The sequence below is a fragment of the Fundulus heteroclitus genome, chromosome 20 (genome assembly GCF_011125445.2).
Source record: "Fundulus heteroclitus isolate FHET01 chromosome 20, MU-UCD_Fhet_4.1, whole genome shotgun sequence".
NCBI lineage: Eukaryota > Metazoa > Chordata > Actinopteri > Cyprinodontiformes > Fundulidae > Fundulus > Fundulus heteroclitus.
The window spans coordinates 40,547,732-40,572,549 of NC_046380.1; the positions used below are offsets into that span (position 1 = coordinate 40,547,732).

At 41.7% G+C, this 24,818-nt stretch overlaps 1 protein-coding gene across 9 annotated transcripts in view; it reads right to left on the minus strand.

Annotated features, from left to right (window-relative positions):
* The window catches only part of LOC105934533 (band 4.1-like protein 1), a 133,367-nt gene that overhangs the window by 1,351 nt on the left and 107,198 nt on the right, over window positions 1-24,818 (minus strand). For 6 of the 9 annotated variants that reach the window (XM_036151197.1, XM_036151198.1, XM_012874593.3 and 3 more), the window contains 9 exons: window positions 20,977-21,063; window positions 17,733-19,130; window positions 14,317-14,367; window positions 10,994-11,353; window positions 10,482-10,613; window positions 4,106-4,165; window positions 2,023-2,118; window positions 360-440; window positions 124-240 (listed from right to left, as the gene is read on the minus strand). In XM_036151197.1, coding sequence (XP_036007090.1) covers window positions 124-240; window positions 360-440; window positions 2,023-2,118; window positions 4,106-4,165; window positions 10,482-10,613; window positions 10,994-11,353; window positions 14,317-14,367; window positions 17,733-19,130; window positions 20,977-21,063 — 2,382 coding nt within the window. The remainder of the gene's footprint in view (window positions 1-123; window positions 241-359; window positions 441-2,022; window positions 2,119-4,105; window positions 4,166-10,481; window positions 10,614-10,993; window positions 11,354-14,316; window positions 14,368-17,732; window positions 19,131-20,976; window positions 21,064-24,818) is intronic. The other 3 variants (XM_012874616.3, XM_021322669.2, XM_012874624.3) reach the window with 3 other exon arrangements.

A 24,818-nucleotide genomic window follows, 5' to 3' on the forward strand; every position in this document is an offset into this window, starting at 1 on the left:
ATGATGTCTGTTAAAGAAATTAGCTTCAAAGAAACACACTGTGCCTTTAAGGCTTACTCCTGAACCCAGACTAATGAAGCCCGGTAACGTCCTCTCTTATCACATGCCAGACCCGCCGTGTACCTCTGCTTTCCGCTGCAGCTCCTCTGTGGGAGACTCTGTTTCCCTGATAACCACGGCCTTTGTCACCAGCATGTCGGGATGCTGCTGCTTGGCCTCCTGGATCGCCATGGCGAGCGCCTGGAGCCATAACAACACCGACACACAGATCATCAACCTTGCGTGTCAGCCTTCAGCGTTTTCCAGAAACTAACTGAAGAGACATGCTGAGCAAACGTTCGCCGGATGCTTCTTCTCACCTGATGCTGGTCCACATCATCGTCCCCTGTGATTATGATCCTTTTTTCGATTCTGGTCTCTGAATAGCCTCCTTTTACAGTCTGCAGAGCGCATAAAGACATGGGTTAGCCACAATATATAGGCCTATTCTAAAGGAATCATTATCCCACTTAAAATATGTATAAAATGTGGACTTTTCCCTATTTTTGTCAAATTACAACCACAAACCTGAGTGGATTTTATTGAGTTTTGATGTGCCAGACCAACACAAAGTATTGTATAACTGTTTTTTTAATAGGATTCCTGGTTTTCAAATGTATTTATTTTTTTACAAATACACATCTGAAAATTGTGGCATGCATTTGTATTCAGCCCCATTAAATCTGATATGGCAAAGAGAGCATTAATCAACACCATTAACGTTAATTAACACCATTAACCTATTAACACTGGAGGAGCTGCAGAGATCCACAGCTCAGTATTCGCAAACCTGTCCACGCACTCTGCAAACCCGTTCCAAAGACATCCCATTTAAAAAAATTCACAAGCCACGTAGAGGACACAGCAAACATGTCGCAGAAGATGCTCTGGCCAGATGAGACCAAAACTGAACAATTGGCCTGCAGCCAAAGTATTATGTGTGGAGGTAAAATAACACCACACCTTGCCCTGAACACACCATTCGCATTGAGAAACATGGTGGTGGCAGCATCATGCTCCGGGTATGCCGGGAGAGCCTCTGGACTTGGAGTACAGTAAAAAGTAATCTTAGAAACACTTCAGTGAACACTTTACTTATCAAATATTTATTGGCAAGACATATTTGGAATCGATCAATCACTTTTAATCCATGTCTAAACTACTCTGTCACACATTTCTTAAAATATGTGGGTGTAATGTGACAAAAAGTGAGAATGTTCCAGAAGTATGAATACATCTGCACAGCTCTGCAAATTGTTGAAATCAGTTTTTTTGTCATACATTTATCTTCATAATCTTAATCTTCTTAATCTTAATCTTCAAGGATTAATCAACACAATCATCCGAGATATCAAACAAATCCAAGTTGTTCGCTCTTTTAGTAGAATTAGAGTCCGAAGAAATCATAAGGTATTGAATAAAACTGGGGTTCTGTCAAGTTCCTAAAGGTAGTCAGTAGGTTCCTGCATACAAAGTCATGTTCTATAAAAAAAAACATCCTGTGGGTTTGGAGCATGGCTGGTTCCTAAACTGGACTTCTTAAAACAAATTGATTTTTCAAACTGTCACAGCGGTTTATGCAAACATAACATGGTCATTTCAATACTCCCCTTGTTGTTCATACTGAAAACTGTGCTGGTGATACACATGTAATGCTTTGTAATTACCAGCAAAGCACCATTCACGTTCACTGGTACCATTTTCAAGGATAGGAGTTATTTTAAGATGGCAGGGATCCATTTTGAAACCGGAATCCATTCTGACCTGCTCTTAGCTTGACTCTCAAGCCTAAACTTTCTTCTGGTTGAAAATGAGGTTCAGACCCTTGCTTGAAGTAGCGAAACAAAAGTAGAGATAATGTAAAACCTAAAGTAAAGTAATGGGCTAAACATTCTGCCCACTGTTCATATCAGCCCTGAACTGTTTCACTACGATAAAGGTCCAGTGATTGGACTGTAACCAAGGAAACAAACATGGTGTTACCTTGGTAACTTGTGTCGTGGTTGCTGATGTGATGCTTTCAGCCGTGATGGTCAGAGGGGATACGACAGACTCCCTCCCTTGGGGACTGGCTTTTACCTGCAGTACAGTCATGACAGAGCAGACAAAAACATTCAGCCTGTTGCTACACACCAATCAGAGAATCTGACGGAAAACTGTCAACACTGTTTTTAATGCCAAGGCCACAATCTCATCACACCCACATCAGCCAAGCAGCAGTCCGAGTTATTGTAATGCTCTTGGCTGCTATGTGGGTGCCTGATTGTTGCTGGTCTGGCTGCAGCAGAAAAGAACTGACCAAGCAGCTGAAATGAAATATTAATGCTTGATATTAGAAAAAAGGGCCAGGCTCAGACATCTTGCCCATACAACAAGTTTGTTGTCCACTCTCATGGATTACAGCTCCCATTTGGGGTGAAGTAACACACACCTCCAAATTGCTCATAGCCTGGTTGTGGGAAGAGTAAATAAGCCTTTAGTTTTTTTAGGCTGCAGTTGCACGCTTCAGATCACTGCTTAATTTTCTTATCTGTGTGCTGTACTTCTGATCTCCTAACGTTGAAATGTTTCATTAATAATTTATTGGGCTGTGTATTTTCTGGAACAGACCTATATGGGGAGGATCCTGGCCAGAAATTGCGTATTATAAACTTTGGGGTTTGGAGATTTTATTTTATATTTTCCCCAAAGCCGATGTGTTTTACTTTGCCAAAGTTTCTCTCTTCCTATCTGACTCATGGATTCTCCATCAAAGTGCTGCATAGCTACCACCAAGATAGGGCAGGGGTCTACTAGGGTCGGTGCTACACAGTACAGCTGCAGAAAACCGCAAGCCAGTCTGTCCGGCCCCATTCACTTCAACCAGGTCTAATCGCAACAACGCAATTTTCCGTCGGATTGGCTGGTTTGGTGTGTTTCGGTCTTTTGGTTTCCATGTTCTCTAAGAAACTCATAGCTTTTGCCTGTAGTGATGTGGAGAGTGGAGGAGAAAGTGGAAGTTACACTTGGGTGTAACTATTACAAAACACCACCAGGCTTCAGAGTCTTGATATGAACAGCTGACAAGGATCAGTGAAAAACAGATTGTAGATTTTGTGACAGACCAGTTGGGAGGAGCAATGTACTCTGTGCAGAAAGCCCACACATCTGTATCTTCTCAAAATACTGACAAACTGCTGAAAATATTCAAGGTGAATATAACATAGACTGAAACTGATGGTGAAGGTGCAGAAACCTGCTTTACAGATAAAGAAACGGCAGATTTTATTCACCCCGGCTCTTCCAGATTTGCCACCATCCACCTGTATTCAAATGGCTGTGGAGAGTCCACAGACTGTATGACCATATTAATCCAAAACAAATAGGTACTAAAAATATGACCCGAACAGTTTGATGTGGAATTTCAATTCAGTTGCTAAACTTAACAGCTTCCAGTTCGAGATAGAACACAGGAATCCCCCCCCCCTTCAATGTAGAACCAGTCAAGACTTGAGGAAGTGCAGAGAAGAACTCTATTCATTATATTTAAAAAATGAGGCAATACAATCAAAGAAATGAAGGACAGCTTAACACAACAAAAGGCTCACTGGCTCTCAGTAAACTGCATTTTCAGTCATACAGTCTGTCAGTTTCAGAATTTACTCTCTAGCTCCACCCTCATGTCCTAATATGGTCATTTCTGGTTCCTAATGCACCGGAGTCCAACCCAAGTCCTTCACACATCCATCTGGATGCTTGGTCTTCATGTAAATTATGTGTGAATCACTTTTTGTTCAAAGTGACTGCTCTAACAAATGGCAGAAATAATTGATGGCAACATCGAGTATTTGCTCAAAAACCAGAGCAATTATTCAGAATAATGTGTTAGCTCAAACCCATTCGAGCATTTATGTGTCTAACTTCATGACCTGAATCATTATCATAACAGTAAGCAACAATACTGTGGCTCGCATAAGGTGATTCATATGGAAAGTCACTCAAATAAAGGTCAAAACAACAGCAGAGCCAGCATACAGACACATAAATTACTGTCAGCGTGACGGATGTCCTCTGCAAAGGCACTTACAGGGGAGCCGTTTTCCTTCGGAACAAGAGGAGCTTCCTGGGAGCTGACGACAGCAGGGTTCTAAAAAGGAGAGAAAGAAACCGTCCTGATTAAGACTTTTTACCAACTACCAGCAAGATGATCCATTCATACAAATAAAAAATGTATAAAATAAAACCACTAAAACATAACTGTTTGCTCTTCTCCAAGAACTTGGCATACATTGATTGTCATATTCAGCAGAAACACCAATAAATTGGCCAACAGCTCCTTCTAAACAATAACATGATATGTGCAGTTTTGAAGCATTCTTGCTCATTGTATCAGGACTTTATTTAAACACTCAAAGACTTCTAAATGCACATTGTTTTCTATTCTTGCAAATATATTTTTTTAAATATCTAAATCATTTTAAAATGAATTTGGTCAGTTTTTTCCAACATAAGAATAAATAATTGAAATTTCTACTGTCTGTATTAGCTTTAGGTCAGTGACTGTTAAGGAGAACACAGATCAAATTTTCAAATCCCAGGTAGCATTTCCATGCACATTAACCCGGCTAATTTCACTTTCCAGGGGCTTTGGTCCCTCAAGCAACCAAGGGCGGGGTGGCATGCAGCTATAAACACAGTCTTCCACAAGGGGGGAGTAAGGAACAGTAAGGAGATGAGGAGTTTACAAACCGATTTTAGAATCTTCATTTATCACAAAAAGTTGTTTTAAGATCTTTTAAGTGAGAAGGTACACATCCAAACTTCATCTGTGCAATCTAATAATCAATGAGCCTATTTTAATTCTGATTGGACTTGTCGAGAGAGTCAGATACCCGCTAACAGGCTGGTGTCTAATTCTATATTACAAATCTTTCAGATTTCTAAACTTCTGTTTTCAGTTTGTTAAAATTAAAACAGTCTTAAAGGTGTGCTCACACCAAACCTGAACGTGGTTTGCTTAGCGACTGAATTACATGATATCCCTACGCACAGGTGCCATGTGACACAAAGCAATGTAACAGACGCATTTCTAGCGATGCAATTGAAGCGATTAGAGTGAAGCCAGAGCAACGCGCCACCTGCGATGGAAGCGAAGCGACAGTCACTGGAGTTGAAAAATCTGAACTTTGGTGTCTTCGCAACAACCAATCAGGAACTGGATGTGGCTGTGACGTGGGGTGAAGGACTCCAGTGGAGACGAAGCGGTTTTCATTCAACATGAAAGACAAGCTAATAGTGGTGGTCTGCGGTCGGCCTGGGTTGTATGACTCAAGCAATTATTAGCTAACGAGACCAGTACAGAAAGAAGCGAGCCTGGAGTGAGTGGTGAGGCTGGAGTGGCAGGGAAGGGAAAGCATCACTAGATAGTGCCGTTGTACTGTTGTATCTCTGGCTTGTCGGCCACTGTCCAAAATTGCTGGCGATATGTCAGGCGAGCGACTTTGTCACCAAAATCACGTTCGGTGTGATCGCATCATTAGAGTTATGATAATAGCAAAAGGGTTAGTGAGGAGTTGTATGAAGTGTCGGTTGTTGTTGTCAGTTGTTACAGAGGGCTGCTTATCAAAATTCCACAGAACATAAAGCAGAGAAAATCTCAATTTGGTTACACTTCATTTGGAAAATTTTAAAATAGCTTCTAGATTTGAAGTTCTTTATAAATTAAAATAGCGTCCACTCATCTGTGGTGCAAGATCAGATTTATGATAGAGGCTCTTTTTAGTGTACCTCGGTAAAACCTGGGGGGGTTCTGTGAAAGTCACTATCTGCCAGGTATGGATGGGATGAAGTTCTCCCTAAAGTTCACAGGTTCATAGGCCTAAGTGCCAACCTTGTGGAAGAGTTTTGAAAGCCTATTCATGAGAGCCAAACTGAAGGTTTCCAGGCCTCTTGCTTTCCTTGTTTTGTTGTTTTATTTAGTGTGACTGAAGAACACCAACAAAAGCAAGAGAGTTTCTGTTGTAGGTAGAGCAAAACTAATGCAGAGCTGAGCGCTTCTGACACTATTAATTCTTTCAAGAATGAGAACAGAAGAACAAAGTGCTCATCTCCTTTGATTGAGAGCTGAGTTTTTTATTCACTTACCACTCATCCATTCAATATTTTTTTCAGTGTTAGATAGTGCACCCTCATTTAAGCTTAATGTTTTTAAAACAAATAGTATCTTCAATAACACTGACTTCATATTTCTATGTGAAATCCAGAGATTCCTTCCTGTTGAAACTACGTTGTTTCTCTAAATGTGTGTGTGTGTCTGTGTGTGTGTGTGTGTGTGTGTGTGTGTGTGTGCGCGCGCGTGTGTGTGTGTGTGTGTGTGTGTGTGTGCACGCGCGCATGTATCCAGGGTGGCCTGGCTGGTACATTTCCGTGTTATCTACTGGTACCCAGACCAGTATGTGACCAAACTGATAGTTAAATAAAGGAATTCCTGTTTCTCAAAGCAGTGAAGCCACCCCAGACCATTAAACTCTCACTACTGTGCTTCAAAGTTGGATGTTCAATTTCTGAAAATGTATAATTGGTTTGTGGAAAACTACTAAATCTACAGCTAAAAACTATCAACACATCATGTTCTATGATTCATCTGTCCCAAGCAGCAAATTCTAAAAGTTAGCAGGAAGTTGTTCCACACAACTGTCTTAATTTATTTTTCTTTGGATTGTAATATTTGAAGCAGCTTTGACAACGGCATATGGTAACATCTTGGCCTGCTCGGAGACACGCATGTTGAAGCCAATTTCAGAACATGTTTTTATTAAAATAAAGAGGAGAATTTTTTTTTTTTAAATGAAATTTCTTTTGCTTTTTTTAAAGGTGTGCCTAAAGGGATAGAATATTTTTTTCAACTAGCAATGTTTTATAAATGTATTTTGAAAATGATTTTAGTGTATAATGACGCCTTCACTATAAGACTGTGGTGACGTCCAGAAACGGCAAGGGGCAAGAATCTTCATCTTTATGGTATAGCTCCCTCTGCTGACCATTGAGTGTTACTGTAGATCTTTAACTGCATATAGATTGCCTCATCCTCCATTTAGTGCAGAGTAGCACACACACACACACACACACACACGCACTAACTCTATGACTCAGCACTGATGTGGCACTTCAAAGGGGCCCCTCTCTCCATCATCTCTTGAGCACATCCACACCATTAGCTGAATGGCTAAAGAGCCCGGCCATGAGCGCATTTTAATAAGGCACCTGTGGGACAGCCAGCCTGCTCTCATTTCTCTGCTACCGGAGATGAATGGCAGTCGCACCTGCTTTCATCCCTCTCATTAATATACTGTCAATACTTTAATCACGCCTTAATGATGCTATTACGTCCCCCATTTCTTTGGGAATATGGCTGCCGTGTCACTGAGGCCCCTGAAAATAATATTCTTCTCATAATCAAAGTCCCAGACTTCCTTGGTGAATACGTCATTCTGTTCGCCTGGTTGGCGTCTGACTAATGGAACGAATACTGTGATGCTGCAAACTGACCTCCGTCGATCCATTTACTCGCCTTGAAGCCTTCCTGTATTAAATATGTCATATATTAAATAATCATTATACAGGCAACACTGTTCAAATCAAATCAAATTTAAATTGTTAAAGTAGAATCGAAAAAGAAATGTCTCTCTTTTTATTCCTATTAATGCTATGCTTTTAGTTAGTTCTGTATTTTCATGCAGTAAAATAATACCAGGTAACATTCAGGTGATGAATGTCATATTTGTTACATCCTTAATATCACAACTCCCAGAAATCAGTTATTTAAATTTATTATGTGTGTGCACATATATAGTCCAGTGTAAACGCAGGTATTCTTTCCAAGGTTTCTTTTATGTACTTTGGTTAACAAATAAACACATAAATAGGTTTCTGAAATCTTGAAAGGACTATGTTAATATCCTCTCACTATGCTTTTCTTTTTTCAACACATTTTTGTAGGTTTTTGGTATAGTTTTTAGTTACAACCAGAGATGCACAGAGAAATCCATTTTCCACCTTGGCCAGCTCTGACTGGTCAGAAACTCAAAAATGCAATCAGTGAAAGCATTATTAAAGATTAGGCACAACACTTGTCAGTGTGGACGTTTTTCCTGCTGATTGAAGAGTCCCAGCTTTTTTCTGGAGGTTTTTCCACTCTTCCTTTAGGCCTGCTGCAAAACAGAACTAGACTTTGTCAGTTGCTGAGGATTTGGCTTCTTCGCCATGTTGTACCTTTGCAGTTTTGGTCGTATCAAACCCAACTCTTCCAGGCATAAAAAATGAGCTGTCTGCAAATTAAGACATCAATTTCTACCTGCTTTGGGGACATTCGGCAAAGGGGAGATTTGATCTGAAGCTATTGGGATATAAAGAGGCACAGTTCCACTGGCCCGCCCGTTTTCGCACACCCTACTCGACTCCTCCCTGCTCGGAATACTTTTGCCCGCTTCAGTGATTTGACCGGCCAACAAAGGCCTGGAAGAGGGAAACACCTACAAAGCATCGCTTCAGCCCCCGCCTATACATGCAGCAGGCTGCTCTAGCGCCAATTCATGAAACATGTCATCTCAAGGCACTTTCCAAAGTCAAATTCAATCAGATTATACAGATTGGGTCAGATTATACAGATTGGTCAAAAAAGTATCTAAACTATCTAAGGCACAGGTGTCAAAGTCCAGTCCTCAAGGGCCGGTGTCCTGCAACTTTTAGTTGTGTCCCTGGTCCGACACGCCTGAGTCAAATAATCAGGTAATTAGCAGGACTCTGAAAAACCTGACTGCATACTGAGGAGCTAATTGTGCTATTTGATTCAGGTGTGTGGTACCAGGGAACCTCTAAAAGTTTCAGGACACTGGCCCTCGAGGACCGGAGCTTGACACCCCTGATCTAAGGGAACCCCGTTGATTGCATCAAGTCTTGACAAGCAGCATTCGCTCCTCCTGAAGAAGCATAGAGCCACAGGGAGAGTTGTCTGCATTGTCCATGGCTTTGCAGCAATCCCTCATACTGAGCAAGCATGAAGCGACAGTGGAAAGAAAAACTCCCCATTAACGGGAAGGAAAACCTCACATTGATCCAATAATCTGTTTTACATTAGATGGTAATAGTGGGTGATCTGTCTTCCCTGGATGATGTCACAGTCAAGGTGACCAGATTTCTCTAAAACTGGGGACGTCTCTGATTTTGCAAAGCAGGCGGGTGGGTGCAGAGTCTCTGTCAGGGGGTTGGTTTGTTTTGCCCGATCTGCAACGCCAACAGGGCGGGGACGGCACGTTCGACTTAGCTCTTCTACTAAGTCGGGACGGCAGCAGGACCGGGTAAGTACCTTTTGCTGCGTAAAATGTTTTCACTCCATCGTTATACACTGACTCACTGAGAGCCGCCAATTCGTGGCACTTTCTGCGAGATAAATTAGCAAAAGCACCCCCCCCACCCCCCGTTTGCTTTATAGAGAAAGATAGGCTGGCAAGGAAAGGCAGACAGTCGCTGCCTTTTACCACAAAAGGTGGATGGATGGACACTTCAGAGACAAAACTTAACAGCTTTCAGTGTGAAATGAGAGAAAGCCTCGAGAAATCCACAGATCTGATACGGCTCGTCTGGGTATAGCAAGCTGAAGTGTTCTTTTACTTTTTTTTACCCTTCAGGCATGGTTCATGTCTTGAAAATAATAAAAATGCATTTCGGTTTGACCCACTCTGTTCATAGCGGGCCTTAGTAGTATTGTTGCTCTTCAGATTTTTGGGACTTCCTTATGCTGGAGCCAACACTGTTTGATCCTGCTCTTCAGCAGAGCTGCAAATATCCAACTGTTCCTCTAAGAAATGCGGGCAGAGACTTTCTTTACCGTCAGTAACGGGAACCTCGCGGATCGCTACTGTAAGATGCTAAAGGCGCATTCAGATGTTACACTGTGGTGATTTGGTTTTCGTTTTAAAATAACAGTAAAACCTTGTTTCACAGCGACTCCTTTCTCACAAACACAGAGGGATGTTGGCTCTCATCCTAATTTAAATAACAAATGACCAATCAAAGCAGATAGGCTGGAAAAAAATATTTTGAATGCTGGTAATTATAGTTAAAGAGAATTAACAATCAGCCAAAATCACTCACATCCACGCTCGGATGATGGGTGAATCTTACAACCCAACTCTGGTTGAAGGTTTTCCATAACTAATATCAGAGCTGTCTGCTGTGTTCCGTGGTCTTCATGATGACGTTTATTCCCTAACATTCGCTAACAGAACAGCTGGATTTATACTGATATTAGTTCACTGCTGTGCGAAGACAGCTGGATTTTTTTAGGGGTGTTGAATTAAAGGGGGGGCTGAATACAAACAATCCACTTTACGGATCACAAACACTTTTCGGGCTTTGAAGGCTGTGTTTTCTTGCTCCGTGTCGGTCTAATGGAGGCTGTGTACCTGAGGCGGGACATCAACGGCGACGTTCTGGTGGACCTCCGATCCGTTTGTGTGCGTCTCCGTCCGGGTGTCGGTCCTCTTCAGCTTGTGGGCCACGCTCACAGCACTGGCGTCTTTCTTGGCCACTGGAGGCTGTGGAAAGAAGACACAGTGAGCTCACTACGAACAGCAGCCAGTGATTTCCCCTCGCTGTTAGACGGAAGGCAAACAGACACTAAACATGAAGGAACAAACAGCAAAATTAATTTTTTATTAGGTTTCTCATGTAGAAAACAACAGCGGCGATGATGCAAGGGTCGGGAAATTCAGGGAGATGCTGAGCTAAAACAAATATCAATAAGGGACAGAAACAAGGATTTGAATCAAATTGAAGGAAAAATGAAATAGTCAAAAAAAAAAAGAATAATGATTAAAAAAAAATCAGCAGGCAACCATGGGTGCATTTCCAGCAAGGCAGGATGAATCCGGCATGAGATGATGAGGCAGGGGGATGATATTGTTCATCTGTCTACCTCATGATAGGTTCCCTCCTCAGGAAGCCTCTCCTCCATCGGGAACTTATCCTTGGAGCCCATTAGACGGGCAGAGTAGAACCTGGAGGTCTCCTCAAAGTCCTCCCGTCCAACCTCTGACTGCCGCTCCCTCTCTCCCAGCTCCGACGCGCCCTTAGAAAAGTCCTCCATCCCCGGGTGGAGGTCCGTGATGATGGTGAAGTCCACTTCTGCCTCCAGGCTGGATGTGGAGCTGACCGTCATGCTGGAGCATTTGCGCTCGATGCCCAGCTGGGTCTCCCTCATTGAGGCCACCGTGTCCCGTTCCTGCTCCTCCTCCGAGGCGAGGCTCGGCTGAGGCCTCCTCTCCCCAGAAGGAGTCTGGTGCAAGTACAGACAAAGGATCGCCTCCATGTTATTACACAACTCGTGTGGATGATGGACATGGCAGGGAGATGGGAGCAAACCTTTATATGCAGAGGATATGCATGACGCATTTGATGAGGAGTCTGAAGACAGTGCATGCACCAAATGCGGAACGGACAAAAGGATAATAAGCCATGCAGAAACTGTAATACTTCAAATGAAGAATCAGATAAACAGAAGGGCTTACTTTGTTTTCTTAGATTAACAAAATCATATACTTGATGTGATATAATACTTTTTTAAGTTAGCAGAAGACAAGTCAAGTTCAGGCAAAGTATAAAACCTTCTAAAGTCTTAAAGGATTCTAAAATTCATCAGAGGTTTTTAAACATCCACGTCGAACTATTCATACTCAATACACAGTTTACCATCTTGTCATGTCAAAAATAAAAGGGTCGCCGCATTTTATTAAGGATTTAATGTAACAGAGCAACAGAAATAATTAGATACATTCATTTGAAATTGTTTTCAGAAATAAAAGTCTGAAAAGTGCGGCCGACATATGTATTCACCACATTTACTCTGATCGTGCTGAATAAAATCAAGTGAGCCTCAGTAGCAACTAAGTGTAATTTAATGTTAGTGGAAATCCAGCTGGTCTGAGGCCTCAGAGGCTTCACTATTAAAACTTGACAGTCTTTACCATTCCGCCATAAAGGCTTCTTTCAATACACACCACTGCACTCTGTATTCATCTGTCAACTGGCCCTCCCTTCACAGTCGACGCAAAATTCACAGGTTCATCTTCATTTACAAGACCCTTCTCTGCCGCTCACCGCCTTATTTAGGTCACCTGCTGCAGCCAAAGCCTGTCACATACAACACCCGATCATCGCTTCATCTACAATGATGTATTCCCAAAACCAACACTACCCTTGGTCTTGCTTCTTTTCAATCTGCTGCCGCTCGTGACTGGAACGCTCTGCAAAATATTCTTAAACTGGATACACTAATCTCAATTTCATCCTTTAAAACAATTATATCATCCTTGTTCACAGACACTTGCAGTTGCTTCTCTACATAGTAATTTTTGGCTTGTCTGTTGTGTTTTAAATTGTATTTTATGTATGTAATACTAATGTATTTATTTTAGCCCTACTTCCTTTTTCCTAAGTGGTTTTTCCACTTGTCAGGCCGCCATTGTAAATAAGAACTTGTTCTTAATGACTTGCCTGTAGAAATAAAGGTATAATAATAAAATAAAATGGAGCTAAAAGGAAGTCAAATCTTTTTTAAATGAGTGTAGTTGTCTTTAATTTAAGCAGACGGAATATATATATATATATATATATATATATATATATATATATATATATATATATATATATATATATATATATTAGGAGCAGAGGGGATGACACACCATGACATGTGTCATCCCCATGGAGTGGACCTGTCAAAGTGGCTTTAGGACCTTGTAGTAGTGATTAACGGTGCTAGCATTACTAAAACTACATCCTCTGTATTTATATTCAAGAAATTGATACCTTTGCTCAACATTTACAGCATGTTCAATAACAGACATGCTGCAAACTCAAAAGCTCCATTCTACCTTCCTGTTGACTGCAGAAAGTCTTGCGCTCTCTCACTCACTGTTGCAGCCTAAATGAACCACAGGCATTTCTTGTTTTTAAATAGCTACTTACAGCTCTTGGTTTAATTTTAAGCATCTTACAGCTACTGTGCATAGCTAACTTTCAGTCTTCTTCACTCAGAAACACCTTCCTTAGCAAAGAGTGTTGTAAGTGTGACCTGGTAGCATTCTTTACCACAAAAATCATTGCAAAGTACACATCTTTATGAAATCGATTTAGAAACTGCATCATGTTATCAGCAGCAAATTACAAGGGGTTCCACTATCAGCCCACACATCAACTTATCACAAGGTGAATGACATCTGCAAAGTATCGTATTTCAGGACTATAAGGCGCACCGGATTATTAGCTTTACGTATTCTTGCTAAATGTGTAATATCACTCTGTCCCTCCGGTAGGGTGACCAGACGTCCCCGATTTCCAAGGTCAGTCCCCGTTTTGGATGTTTTGGCAAAAGCTGTTCCCGGAAATATCCCCGATTTCTGTGCATCATAATGGAGTAAAAAAGTTTAGCGCAACAAGAAATATTTACCCGGTCCTGCCCCTGTCCCCACGTAGTAGAGCTTTGCCGAACGCACCTTCCCCGCCCCATCAACATTGTAGTTCAGACAAAACAAAGCAACCCCCAGGCACAGATTCTGTGCTTAATAAAACCAGAGATGTACCCAGTTTTCATTAGAGAAATCAAATCTGGTTACCTTACACCGCTCTCTCCTGAGACAGAGAGCTACCCATCTCTGTTAGGAGGACAGAGTAGTTGGACGACACTGCCCTGTTTCTAACATAAGGCCAAAATAATCTTTTATATTTAATTAATTTATTTGGTTTATTGTTGCTAGCTTGTACTCCGGGCGTAGGTGGCTTTACATGAATGCACTTTTAGTTTAGACATTACAGGCGGTCTTGTAGACAGCTCAGGAGTTCTGTTACGGGGCCGATCAGGTAGTGACACAGTGTACCGCAATGCTCCAAATATCCATTGAGCGGAGCGGCTTCGTTGCAAAACAAAGTCGTACTTACACATTTTAATGGATTTTAGAGCACATTGTACCACCTAAAATCGGTCAGTAGACACAACAGTAATCAAATATAAGGTGCACTGGATTATAAGGCGCACCATTTATTTTTGAGAAAATTTAAGAATTTAAAGTGTGCCTTATAGTCCAAAAAATACAGTACACTAAACAAACGTTACTTCTTCCAGCTGTTAAAGTACAACATATTTTTAGCAAGTAAAGTTAGGAGGCATGTGGGTCAGGTGAGAGATCAGAGGGGAAAAGGATGATAGGTGAGCATTTAAAGGTGGGTTTTTAGAGGAATAACCTTAAAGTCAGCAAACGGCTCTTCATATATGGCTGGAGTAGAGACGGGCTCCTGCAGAGGGAGGCAAAGGAAAGAGTAGAGGGAGCAGTAAAAGGTTACTACAGCTGAACAGGACTGGCAAGCCAGCAGAAACACGAGATCCAAACATACTGTGGCACACTACAGAGCAAACCTAAACTCGGAACTGTAAGATTGAAGGAAATTGTTCAACACTTTTCTCAAAAGCTAATAAATCTTTGTCGTATTTGTAGGGTTTTATTTCTCAAGCCCAAGTTTAGGTACGAAATTCAGCCAGATCCAAGCCTGCTAAATCGGAATCTGGGCACAAATTTCAAGCACAATTTCACCAAAGCGCATAGTGTTTAGTCTGGAGGACAGATAAGAGGTGAGTCTGATAAAGCACAAAAAGGGTCTAACGTTATCTGTTAGAATGAGCAGAGTCAATGCGGCAACCAACATCACCTTATGGCTAAATGACACACGAGGTTGATTGTCAGTGGCTTAATGACCCATTAGCTACCTAACTGATTAGGGATACTAGTTTCCAGGTGAGACCAGTGGAGAGGGTGCCATACCGGACACATAGGAAACAGAAAAACGGCCCTTCCTGTCACCCGCTGAAGGCTGTCACCCCAAGAGCAACAGATAGCTAAGAAAACATGGAAAACTATGATTAAAAAAAAAAAAACATTAGAAAAATGTTAATGACCAAAAACACTAACAAACGTAAACAGGAAAATAATATCAGAACGTTTAGGCAAGCTCCATCAAAACTTTCAAGGGACATATTTTATGTTAGGTAGATGTGTAACCAGACTACAGTCTACACATGATTCTTTTTACAGATTTGTCTTACTTCAGTAATTCAATAAGTTGCTCCGGGTCACTTGAGAGTCTTGAGTCAGTGGTGTTGCTGACTCCTGCCTCTAACCAGGGTAGGTTAACCAATTCAATCTAATCCATTTAGCCTGCCAAAATAATGTGAATTTTCTAATTTACCTTATCTATTACCCACAATAGCTAGCTAGCATGCAGACTTACATGATCCAGTTAATGGAGGATTCATGATTCCTGAGCCAGTATTAAGATTGAACTTCTGTTTGGGAACTGTTCGGCTCAACTGACCAATCGTTACGGTGTTCCTCAATGTTTAATGGCTTAAAATGTTGAGATCTTCGGTAAGTGCGCCATTCCTGAAATTTATTAAAACTATTCCAAATAATGTCAGTAGTTAGCCAAAAGATGCTATACTAGTCACTGCAAGTACTGGACCTCCAACGTGGCTGTGCATTTGGAACATCTTCGAATCGATGACATTAATGAAAAGATTTCAAGATTTCAGGGCTAAAAGTTGGAGGGAAGAACTGGAATGCCTCCCGAAGTCGATATTCAAACTTAGAAATTGGAGAAGTTCCTACCAACTCTAAGCTCGTCCTCCAATATGGCTGCCTCTAACCACAGCAGTCAACAAATTTGACTGGTTCCCAGACTTCCAACTCAAACAATGTGAAATTTAGGTGTGACCTTATTCAGATATTCGTATTCAAAACACGTCATATGTCTCCTAGGTAGTAAGAGGGGCAGCAACTCAGCAAGCAAGCTGATTGCTAGAAAATAGTTTCAGGATTATAAAACTAACTCCTTGTTTAGAACAAACCAGTGGCATCCAGAGTTGTTGCCATGAAGGCCTAAATGAAAGCACTTGCGAGCCATCAACATAAAAAAGGGAGGTAAAAAGAAAAATCTATAAATAACTGTTGATTCAAAACATAAAAACGGACTCTCTGGATCACATTTTCATCGGACCAATATCAACATTTAAATAGATTTTTTATTTATCCGATTACTTGGCAATAAATTGTTATTTATTTATAATTTTTTTGTGTATGTTTAGTATCCAGAACGGGACATAGTTTAGTTCTTCCTGCATCTAGTTTAATTATCAGGGACAAGGGATGATTAAGGTTCTATTTACCACGCAATTAATGTTAAAGCAGAAACAGGGTCAATAAAAAACAAATAATAAACCTTAATAAAGGGTTCATGTGTTTTGGCCAGATTCAGACAGATTTGCTCCATTCTTGAATTAGAGGCCGAATAAAATTATTCAGGGGGCAACAAATGTGCCCGGGGCACCCTTTGGACACCCCTAGAATAGACCCTTCTAAAATCAGAATGTGGATTTTTTTTTTTTTGGTTTTGTTCTATTTGCTACAACAAGCTTCTACACCTTTTTTGTCAGTGCGTTACTAACTTTCAACAACAATCAACCAGTGTCAATTTCTTTTCCACAGGATCACATTGGTTGCAAAACAGTGCACTTAAAAAGTAATTTCATGAAAAATTGGACAAAAGTGGAAAAAAAAAACTTTCTAAATGTATTTTAAAGGCTGTGAATATGGCTCGGCCCCTGTGTTTGGAGATGCTGCCGTTATTTTCCCACACTCCTTGAGTTCAATCAGATCTTGATATGACAGTCACACCGAGAGCTGTGCCACACCTTTTCTCATCCCTGTTTAATCCGCTACGCGAGAGCTCGACTCAGATGAAAAGGTGGAAAAAGATGAAAGCTGTCATGTCTATTCTTTTCAAATCCATTCCAGTGCCAAATGTGTGCAAACTCCCAATGATGGCGGCAGTGGAATGAGAAGCAGCAAATCTGACTGAGTCAGGCACTGAGCTGCTTTGTTTGGCTGCTCACTGCCTGCTGGGGTTTCACAGTCGGAGGCATCAGTGTCTTTCTATCATTGCTTTCTTTCCATGCAGGTGACGTTGAAGGAAATAAATGCCCTACATGTGCAATATTGCTGATTTGTTGACATTAATCTGAAGAGTTAATTTTTTATAAATTTGAGGTGAGTTTCAATAATTTCCCACACATTCTATGCTACATTTTGTTCTGATTCCTGAAGATAATACCTTTCCCAAAAAGTCCTGGATTGCAGTCCTTTTTCCCTACAAATATGTGATATATTCAATTTAATAAAATCCATATTCAAGTAACTGTTTTGCCTTTTGCGTTTGAAAAAGATATATAACTGTGCAAAGGGCATCATAGAGAGGGATAATCCTCTATGATGCCCAAGGCTGTTAAGTTTTAAAAGACAAAGCAATATGTTTTGTCTTGGTAAACCTTCACAGTCAGTGCAGATATGCCAGATCTGCTGCCCAGTGTGGTGCATGTTGAGGGGGAATGAGATGGGACCAACCGGCAAGCCATGTTGGAAAATGTCCAAACATTCTGGCAGACCTTTGCTGGTAAAGGAGCTTGCAGTGCATGCTCCTTTAAAAACATGTAAGATGGATGAGTGTGCCAGATCACTGAAACTGTTGAAAAGAAATACATGGTGTGCGAGTCTGTCTGAAGCTCATGCTTTATTTCCAATGACTGAAAAGCAGGTGCCAAGCAGAGTTACCGAGTGTCTCTTCTTGGCTGCGTCCAGGCTCTGCTCCCTGCCGGCATTTCTGCTATTCCGCAGTATTAGCCCAGACTCCTTGGCTTTCTGTGTTTTCACTGGCGGAGCTGGGGGAGCCATTTTGGGAAGCACTGAAGTCTTTGAACTGAACTGCTGGTTTTCTGCGGGGCCTCTGCTGCTCTGAAAGCCTTCATCTAGATGTTCCGTTTTAGCAAAACCCTCTGGATCTCCAGGGAAGGCTGGATGGAAGCTGGGGATGTCGGTCCAGTGCAGGTCAGAGGATCCCTCCGGAGAGCCCACTGACCAGCGGTATTCTCGTTTGACGACCCGCGTGAACTCCTCGTGCCCCGTCTGCTCTCTTTCGTCCTTGCATGCAACACTCTTTGAACGCTCTGGCTTCAGGGGAACGATCCTGGTGATCTCTGACTGGTAGCTGCTGCCTGACAGCCGGTGTAGAGATGTCCTGTGGCTTCTCTCGCCCAAGAAACCTTCGACATCCTCTCCACCAGAGCTACTGACCTTTCTTTCGTGTGTCCGGACTTGTCGAAGTTTTACTTCTGCTAGCTCTTTGTTGTCAATAAGACCCTTTCCTCGGACCTTCACCGCATGTTCTCCTTTACCGCTGGGTAAAGAACTGTCATGTTCTATATTTCCGGGTCCATTTAATAAGCCTAAATCAATGGTTGCCCCTCCCATCTGATTGACCTTTCTCTTTACCTGCTCTACTCCTTGACTGGAGACCTCCTTTCCCTCACCACATTCCTCTTTCCTGTTGTCTTTGTATCCACTAACAAACTGATCCTTTGGTAATCCCTGGTTGTCTTTCCTTATGATCACTGGAGATGTATCACTGTGATGTCCTCTTTTGGATGTTTTTTCTGATGTGTTGTCTGAGTCTGAGTCTTCATTTTCCTCTGCGGAGGAATCACTCCCAGACTTCCTGTTGACGAGTTCTGCAGGGATTCCCACATTTAGGCTCTGGGGTCTGCTTTTTTTCCTCGCTTTGGAACCCATCTTTTCCTTTGTCTGGCGTGAGCCTGGAGCCGCATCTCTGTTTGCCTCGGGGCCGGAGGCTTGAAAGGGTTTATTTTGAGATTTATCTAGTAACCAGTCTACATTCTCAGGTAATTGAATCGCTGAAGGCCAAGTCTCAGAGCATACAGCCTTCTCTCTGGGTGTTCTTGTTGATGGAAATTCATCAATATGGCTTTGCACTTCCCTCCTGTTATACCCTGCTTCCTCTTTAAGTATCATTTTGGTAATGTCTATCTCTTTTTCCAGCTCCTTTTTCTCCCACGAGGAATCAGATATGTGAGATTTGTTCTTTTCTTCTGCCCTCCAGTCATGGTCTGCTTGATAAGGTTGCTGTTTTTCAATCAATACCCACTCCTCAGAGCCCTACATGTTGGTATAGATTAAGCACAGTTAGAAATGCTGAGTACAATGGCTAGAAAACAATGACATCTAAAAAATGGTCTCCATCTCATAAGTAGGAGTAAAACATGCAGATATGTACAAACACCTGTATGTTCAAGTTACATCAAGATGCATCCTAATAATTTAGAATAGCAACAAATAGTTAATTTGTCAAAGTCATTAAATTTGATATGTGAAATGTATATTATAAAGAGTCATTACACACAAAGTGATGTTAAGTGTTGGTTTTGATAATAATGGCTTACAGCTCATGAAAAACTACAATTATGCTCCTAAGACTATTTAAATACTACTAAAGACCCATAGAAATGGGATTTTCAATGCAGAAATATCAGCCTACTGAAACCCAAGTCCATGTATAGTACAGTATATGCACTCAACACTTGGTTAGGCTCCATTTGATAATTTCTGTCAGCCCAGCATGACATGCAGGCCATCAGCCTGTGGTTCTGTTCAGGTGTTAAGGAAGCACGTCGGCATTGCTGGCTCTGGTGTGTCTCATCTCCCACTTTACAATAGAACAGTGGTCTCAAACTCAAATCCTCCAGGGCCGATGTCCTGCAACTTTTAGATCAAATGCATCAAATGGCTCACTAGCTTGCAGTCAAGTTCTGCAGAGCTCTGCTAATGAGCTCATATTGGAGTCAGGTGTGTTGAAGCAGAGACGCATCAACAAGTTGCAGGACACCGACCCTCCAGAACTGGAGCTTGAGACCATTACAACAGAGCATAGATTCTCTGTGTGGTTCAAGTCAGGCGAATTCACAGGTCAGCACAGTAGCACCATGGTCCCTGAACCAGGTACTGGTACTTTTGGCAGTCTGGGCATGTGCTGGAATACACGCTTGTGAAATCATTGAGTGCTCTAATATCTCCTGGCTGCCCTGACATTGAACTTAATAAAACACAGTGGCCCAACCCCAGTAGATGTCATGGCTGCTCAGATCATCACTGACAGAGGAAGCTAACGATGAACCTCAAGCAACTTGGATGCTGTGCCTCTCCACTCATCTGCCACACTCTCGGACCTTGACTTCCAAATGAGATAAAAACTTTACTTTCATCTGATATGACGGCTTTGGACCACTGATAAGCGGTCCAGGCTCTTTTCTCCTTAGCTCTTCTGAGATGATTCTAATTTTGTCTCTGGTTGAGGAGAGCCTTAACACAAAGAATGTGAGAGTTGCTCCTGCCCTGGGTATGTCTGTGGGTGGTGGATCATGAAGTGCTGACTTTAGCTGCAGTCCACACCTTGTCAATCTACTCCAAACTCTTAAGTGGGCTTTCATCTTCCTAATGCTGTGGTTTTTCTAACACACTTTTTTCTTTCACTTTACTTTCCATTAAAATGCTTCCAGACAGCGTCTTTAGCAGGGACCTTCCATCAGGAGGGTGTCAATGACTGACTGCTGGACAAGTATAACGTTATCAGGTTTCCCTGTGATTGTGTGGACGTTATATAACATTTATGTAATTCAAAAATGTTGTCTAACTGTTCTTATGCAATATTCCATTCTTCTGAGCAACTGACTATAGAGTCTTTATTAACTATAGCTTACAGCCTATAAGCCATAATCCTCAAAATTAACTTACACTTCACTTATGTGTGTAATTAATTACATTTTGAATTTGATTTACCAAAATGAGGAAACTTTTCAATTATTTTCTAATTCAATGAGATCCACGTGGATTAATTAATTAATTCAGTAAAGACAAATGAGGAAAAGTTGAAACTGGCGCATGCTGATAAGTGCTTTGCACCAACGTTAAACTGTTTCATGAAGAGGAACAGTGAAAGATGAGCAACCTCAGGTGAAGTCACCAGAGCCTTCTGGACGAAACCCTCAACAGAAGGGCTGTTAACAGGGTCTTTTCCCACTGCTCGGCCCCCCAACTGGCCGACACGCAGCAGAGGAGAGAAAGAAGAACAACAGTTAGAGGTCGGACTAAAAATGAAGCAGTCAATTAGCTAGAAACATAATTTCATGCAAAGAGTAGGAAATAGAAATGGCAGAAAGAGTCAGTGTTCCAGTTACATAAGCCTCCAAACTTGATATCTATCAAAAATGTTTTGAAAGGCCATTTAAGTCTGGCCTGTCCTAGATGCTGAAATTAAAATAATAATAATAATAATGATAATAATAATAACAATAATAACAATAATATTAATAATAATTAGCTGTTAACGACTCACATGCTTTTCCGTTACAATATAATATTTCTCTGTTATAACGGATGGCCTGTCAGCCATTGCTTCAAACTTTGTCACATTAAATTTCCATAACAACTGTGTTGTGTAGATCCGTACAAGTTATTGAACATAAGAAGGGATGCACAATGTGATAATTAGGGCCGAAGGCCGTATTTGCTATTATGACAGCTGTTATGTCCGATACTTGATATTTACCGAGATTTGCATTTCCCTTAGCCCGGCCAGCCAGACTGACTCTGGTAAGGCTCCGTACTTTCCGGTCTAAAACAGACTGGACCAATCACAGCACGGGAGGCGGGACTTTACAATGCGTCACTCTCCAGAATCCCTCATAATGCAGCAGTGTTTTTATGTAACCATAACAGTTAAGGTACATAAAGACATTTGTGTTTCTTGGTGCCTTAGAAAATTAGCAAAGTGCATGTGAGTACACCATGCACCCTCAGATTTTTTTAGACAAAAGCGGCAAAAATCATTTACTGGAGAGTTTGCACAATGGAATGACATGTTTTCCAGACCACAAATTACAAAAAGTGTAATTTGGAGTGTTTTGCATCACATCTGTGGATATCTGATTGGTTCTAACTTGTTGACGCTGACCCTGTTAGTCCCGCCTTTGAAATTGGGCTCTACCAGCTCCTTTCCAGGCTGATACATTTTGTATACAGCGTAAATCAGTCTGGGTGGCCATGCCACACTTCGACAGTGAAAAGAATGACCACGCTACTGACGTTGCTTCAGGAGATCGACCCACAACCTTGCGTTGCATTGGTGTCACATGCAACAACAAAAAACACATGGCTAACCCCCTCCATGACCACGACACATACAAATGGCAACAAGATGGAAATAAACATCGGCCAACACTGGTTTTAAGACCAAAATATATGGCATCCCTATCTTGACGACAAAGCAAGGCAAAACTCCTGTAGGTTTAGATAGCTAATGATAACAATCTTTATTTAACCCATCTCCTAAGGAGCTGTGGGCTGTCACTGGATGAAGCCTGGAGAGCATTCTGGGACTGAGGGTCTTGCTCGGGGACCATGATTGGTAGCCTGTGTGATTTGAACCGACAACATTGCAGCAAGCGTCTTGCTCTCTGACCACTTGGCCAAAATGCACCAAAAAAGCTGCTAGCATACCAAATGCTATATCTGCTGACAACTGATGATTAATAAAACATGTGGGGAAGGGGGCCAAGACACCAAAAGCATACCATTTCCACTGGGAAAGAGAGGAGGACTTAGTCATCACTAGCGCATACTGAAAGTACGTTTGTCTCATTTGTCACAAATACAGCTCCACAAAGCTGTGAAAGGACGGGTGAGGAATTGCCGCAGCAGTTCTGGAGAGAAGTCGCAGACTGAGAGTGTTTTTCACTACAGTTAAACAACTTGACGGACATAAGCGATGCAGCCCAGTTGTGACTGGAGGAGCTGTTAACAGTCTCACCAAGGGAAGATGACATTTTTGCTTGACTTCCTTTAATTATCACCTTATAATACATCAACAAGCATTGTGCGTGAAGATGACAAACACGCCGGAGATAATGGATGTAGTGACAAATAAAAAGCTTGTTCTTTCCGAGCGAGATCCTTTGAAAGACAACTGTAGCAGATAAAACCTGCTCTGAACTCTCGTCACACGCTGAGACGTGAGGCGGCTTAGCGCGCGTGTGTGTGTGTGTGTGGGGGGGGGGGGATTCTTGCAGAGATTTCAAGAGCTCTGTCCGGAGATTAAGGTCTTTCACCATGTGACAAAATGCGTAGCATATGAGTAACTTAATGATGATCAATGGCTGCTAGATATGCCGTTTCTAAACGATCTTACCAACATGTTGAATGAGATTAATTCGGAGCTAGAAGGAATTCCAAGACTTTGCTTTACTGGAGCCGGTTGCACCAATCATGTGCTTGTAGAAGACATTGAGGTGGATTTTCTCATGATGACATGAGGAAATGCCTGCCTCCTCCACTGCAATGGTTAGCGCCCTATTTATTTGTGCAATTCAACCTTTCCCACATGAAGCTGACTTTGTCCAAAAGACCTTCTGCTAAGAGCGATGATCATTTGGAGCCCTGTTGGATGTTTAACGTCAGCTTCCACCGTCTGGCCTAAGGAACACTGTCACAGACTAAAAGCACCACTTTTCTGGAATGAGGCTCGCTACAGATAACACTTCCTGCTGGAGACAACATCTGGCATTCTTCCGACTTAATCCGATTGATGCAAATGGCAAATGCGATATTGACTGAGGGGCAACTTAGGCACCGGGAAAAACAAGCGCTATCCGATATCCAATCTCAGTTTACAGAATGGGATAAAAGCTTAAACCGATTTAGTTATTTGGCAGAAAGAACACTGTCACTAATTAGCGATCAAAGGGAATAAACATGACTGATGATCTCTTTTCAAACGACTCAAATTAAGTACCATCCACAAATATCTCTGAGATATTAAAGGGATTACACCTGGAACTCTTGAGGAAGACAAAATGAACTCCATTAAACACTTCCTAAAACAAAATGGGCCCAATTGTTCCTGTGGGTGTAGATATCTTTGCAGAGAGATTTGGAAATGCAGGCAAACCCAGCCTTTGCCGATCAACTTGTTTTTCTATCCTATTTTAAGTCCCATGACTGCACAACTCCTCTTCAGACCCCAAACATGAGATACGCATATGAAACAACAAACATTTATAGGGATTTTATGTGACGGATAAACGCAAAGTTGTGCATAGTGTCAAAGGGGACAGGCAATTCTGGAGGGTTTTTGTAGTTTTCACAAATAGAAATCTGAGAAGTGTGGCATGTATTCGTATTCATCGTTACCCAGATACCCCTCAGTCTAAATACATTCACTCAGAGGTCACCTACTTAGTACATTTAGTCCAGTACCTAACTTAAATCTCAGTATAGTTGCAAAATGTTCAGTGAGGCTCTCAGTGGTTTGGCAGAGAACATTAATGGACAAAGCATCATGAAGACAAAGGAACACAGCAGGAAGGTCAGAGAGAAAGCTGAGGGGAGGTTAAAAGCAGGGTTTGGTTGTAAAAGGGACATACCAAAAAGATAGGGGGCATAGCAATCATGTGGAAGAGGGTGTACTGTGGAGTTAATGGGATAAAGCTGCAGTCAGCTGTAGGAATAGGTTCCAAAACAAAATGCCATGCTTCACACATCTGGAAGAGGACTGTTCACTCCAACATTTGGCAATGGTGGGAGTATGGAAGAGACTTGTGACAACTGAGCTCTACAGCTCAGTTTGGAGAATCTGTCGGCAACATATACGGCGTTTATGGAAGACAGGCAGGAAGAAAGCCATTGTTGAAAGAAAGCCATGAGTCACAAACCATATCAAGGACACATGACACATGTAAATTTAAGTAAAGTAGAAAGAAATGTAGAATATAGCATTTTGGCATTTTGGGCTAC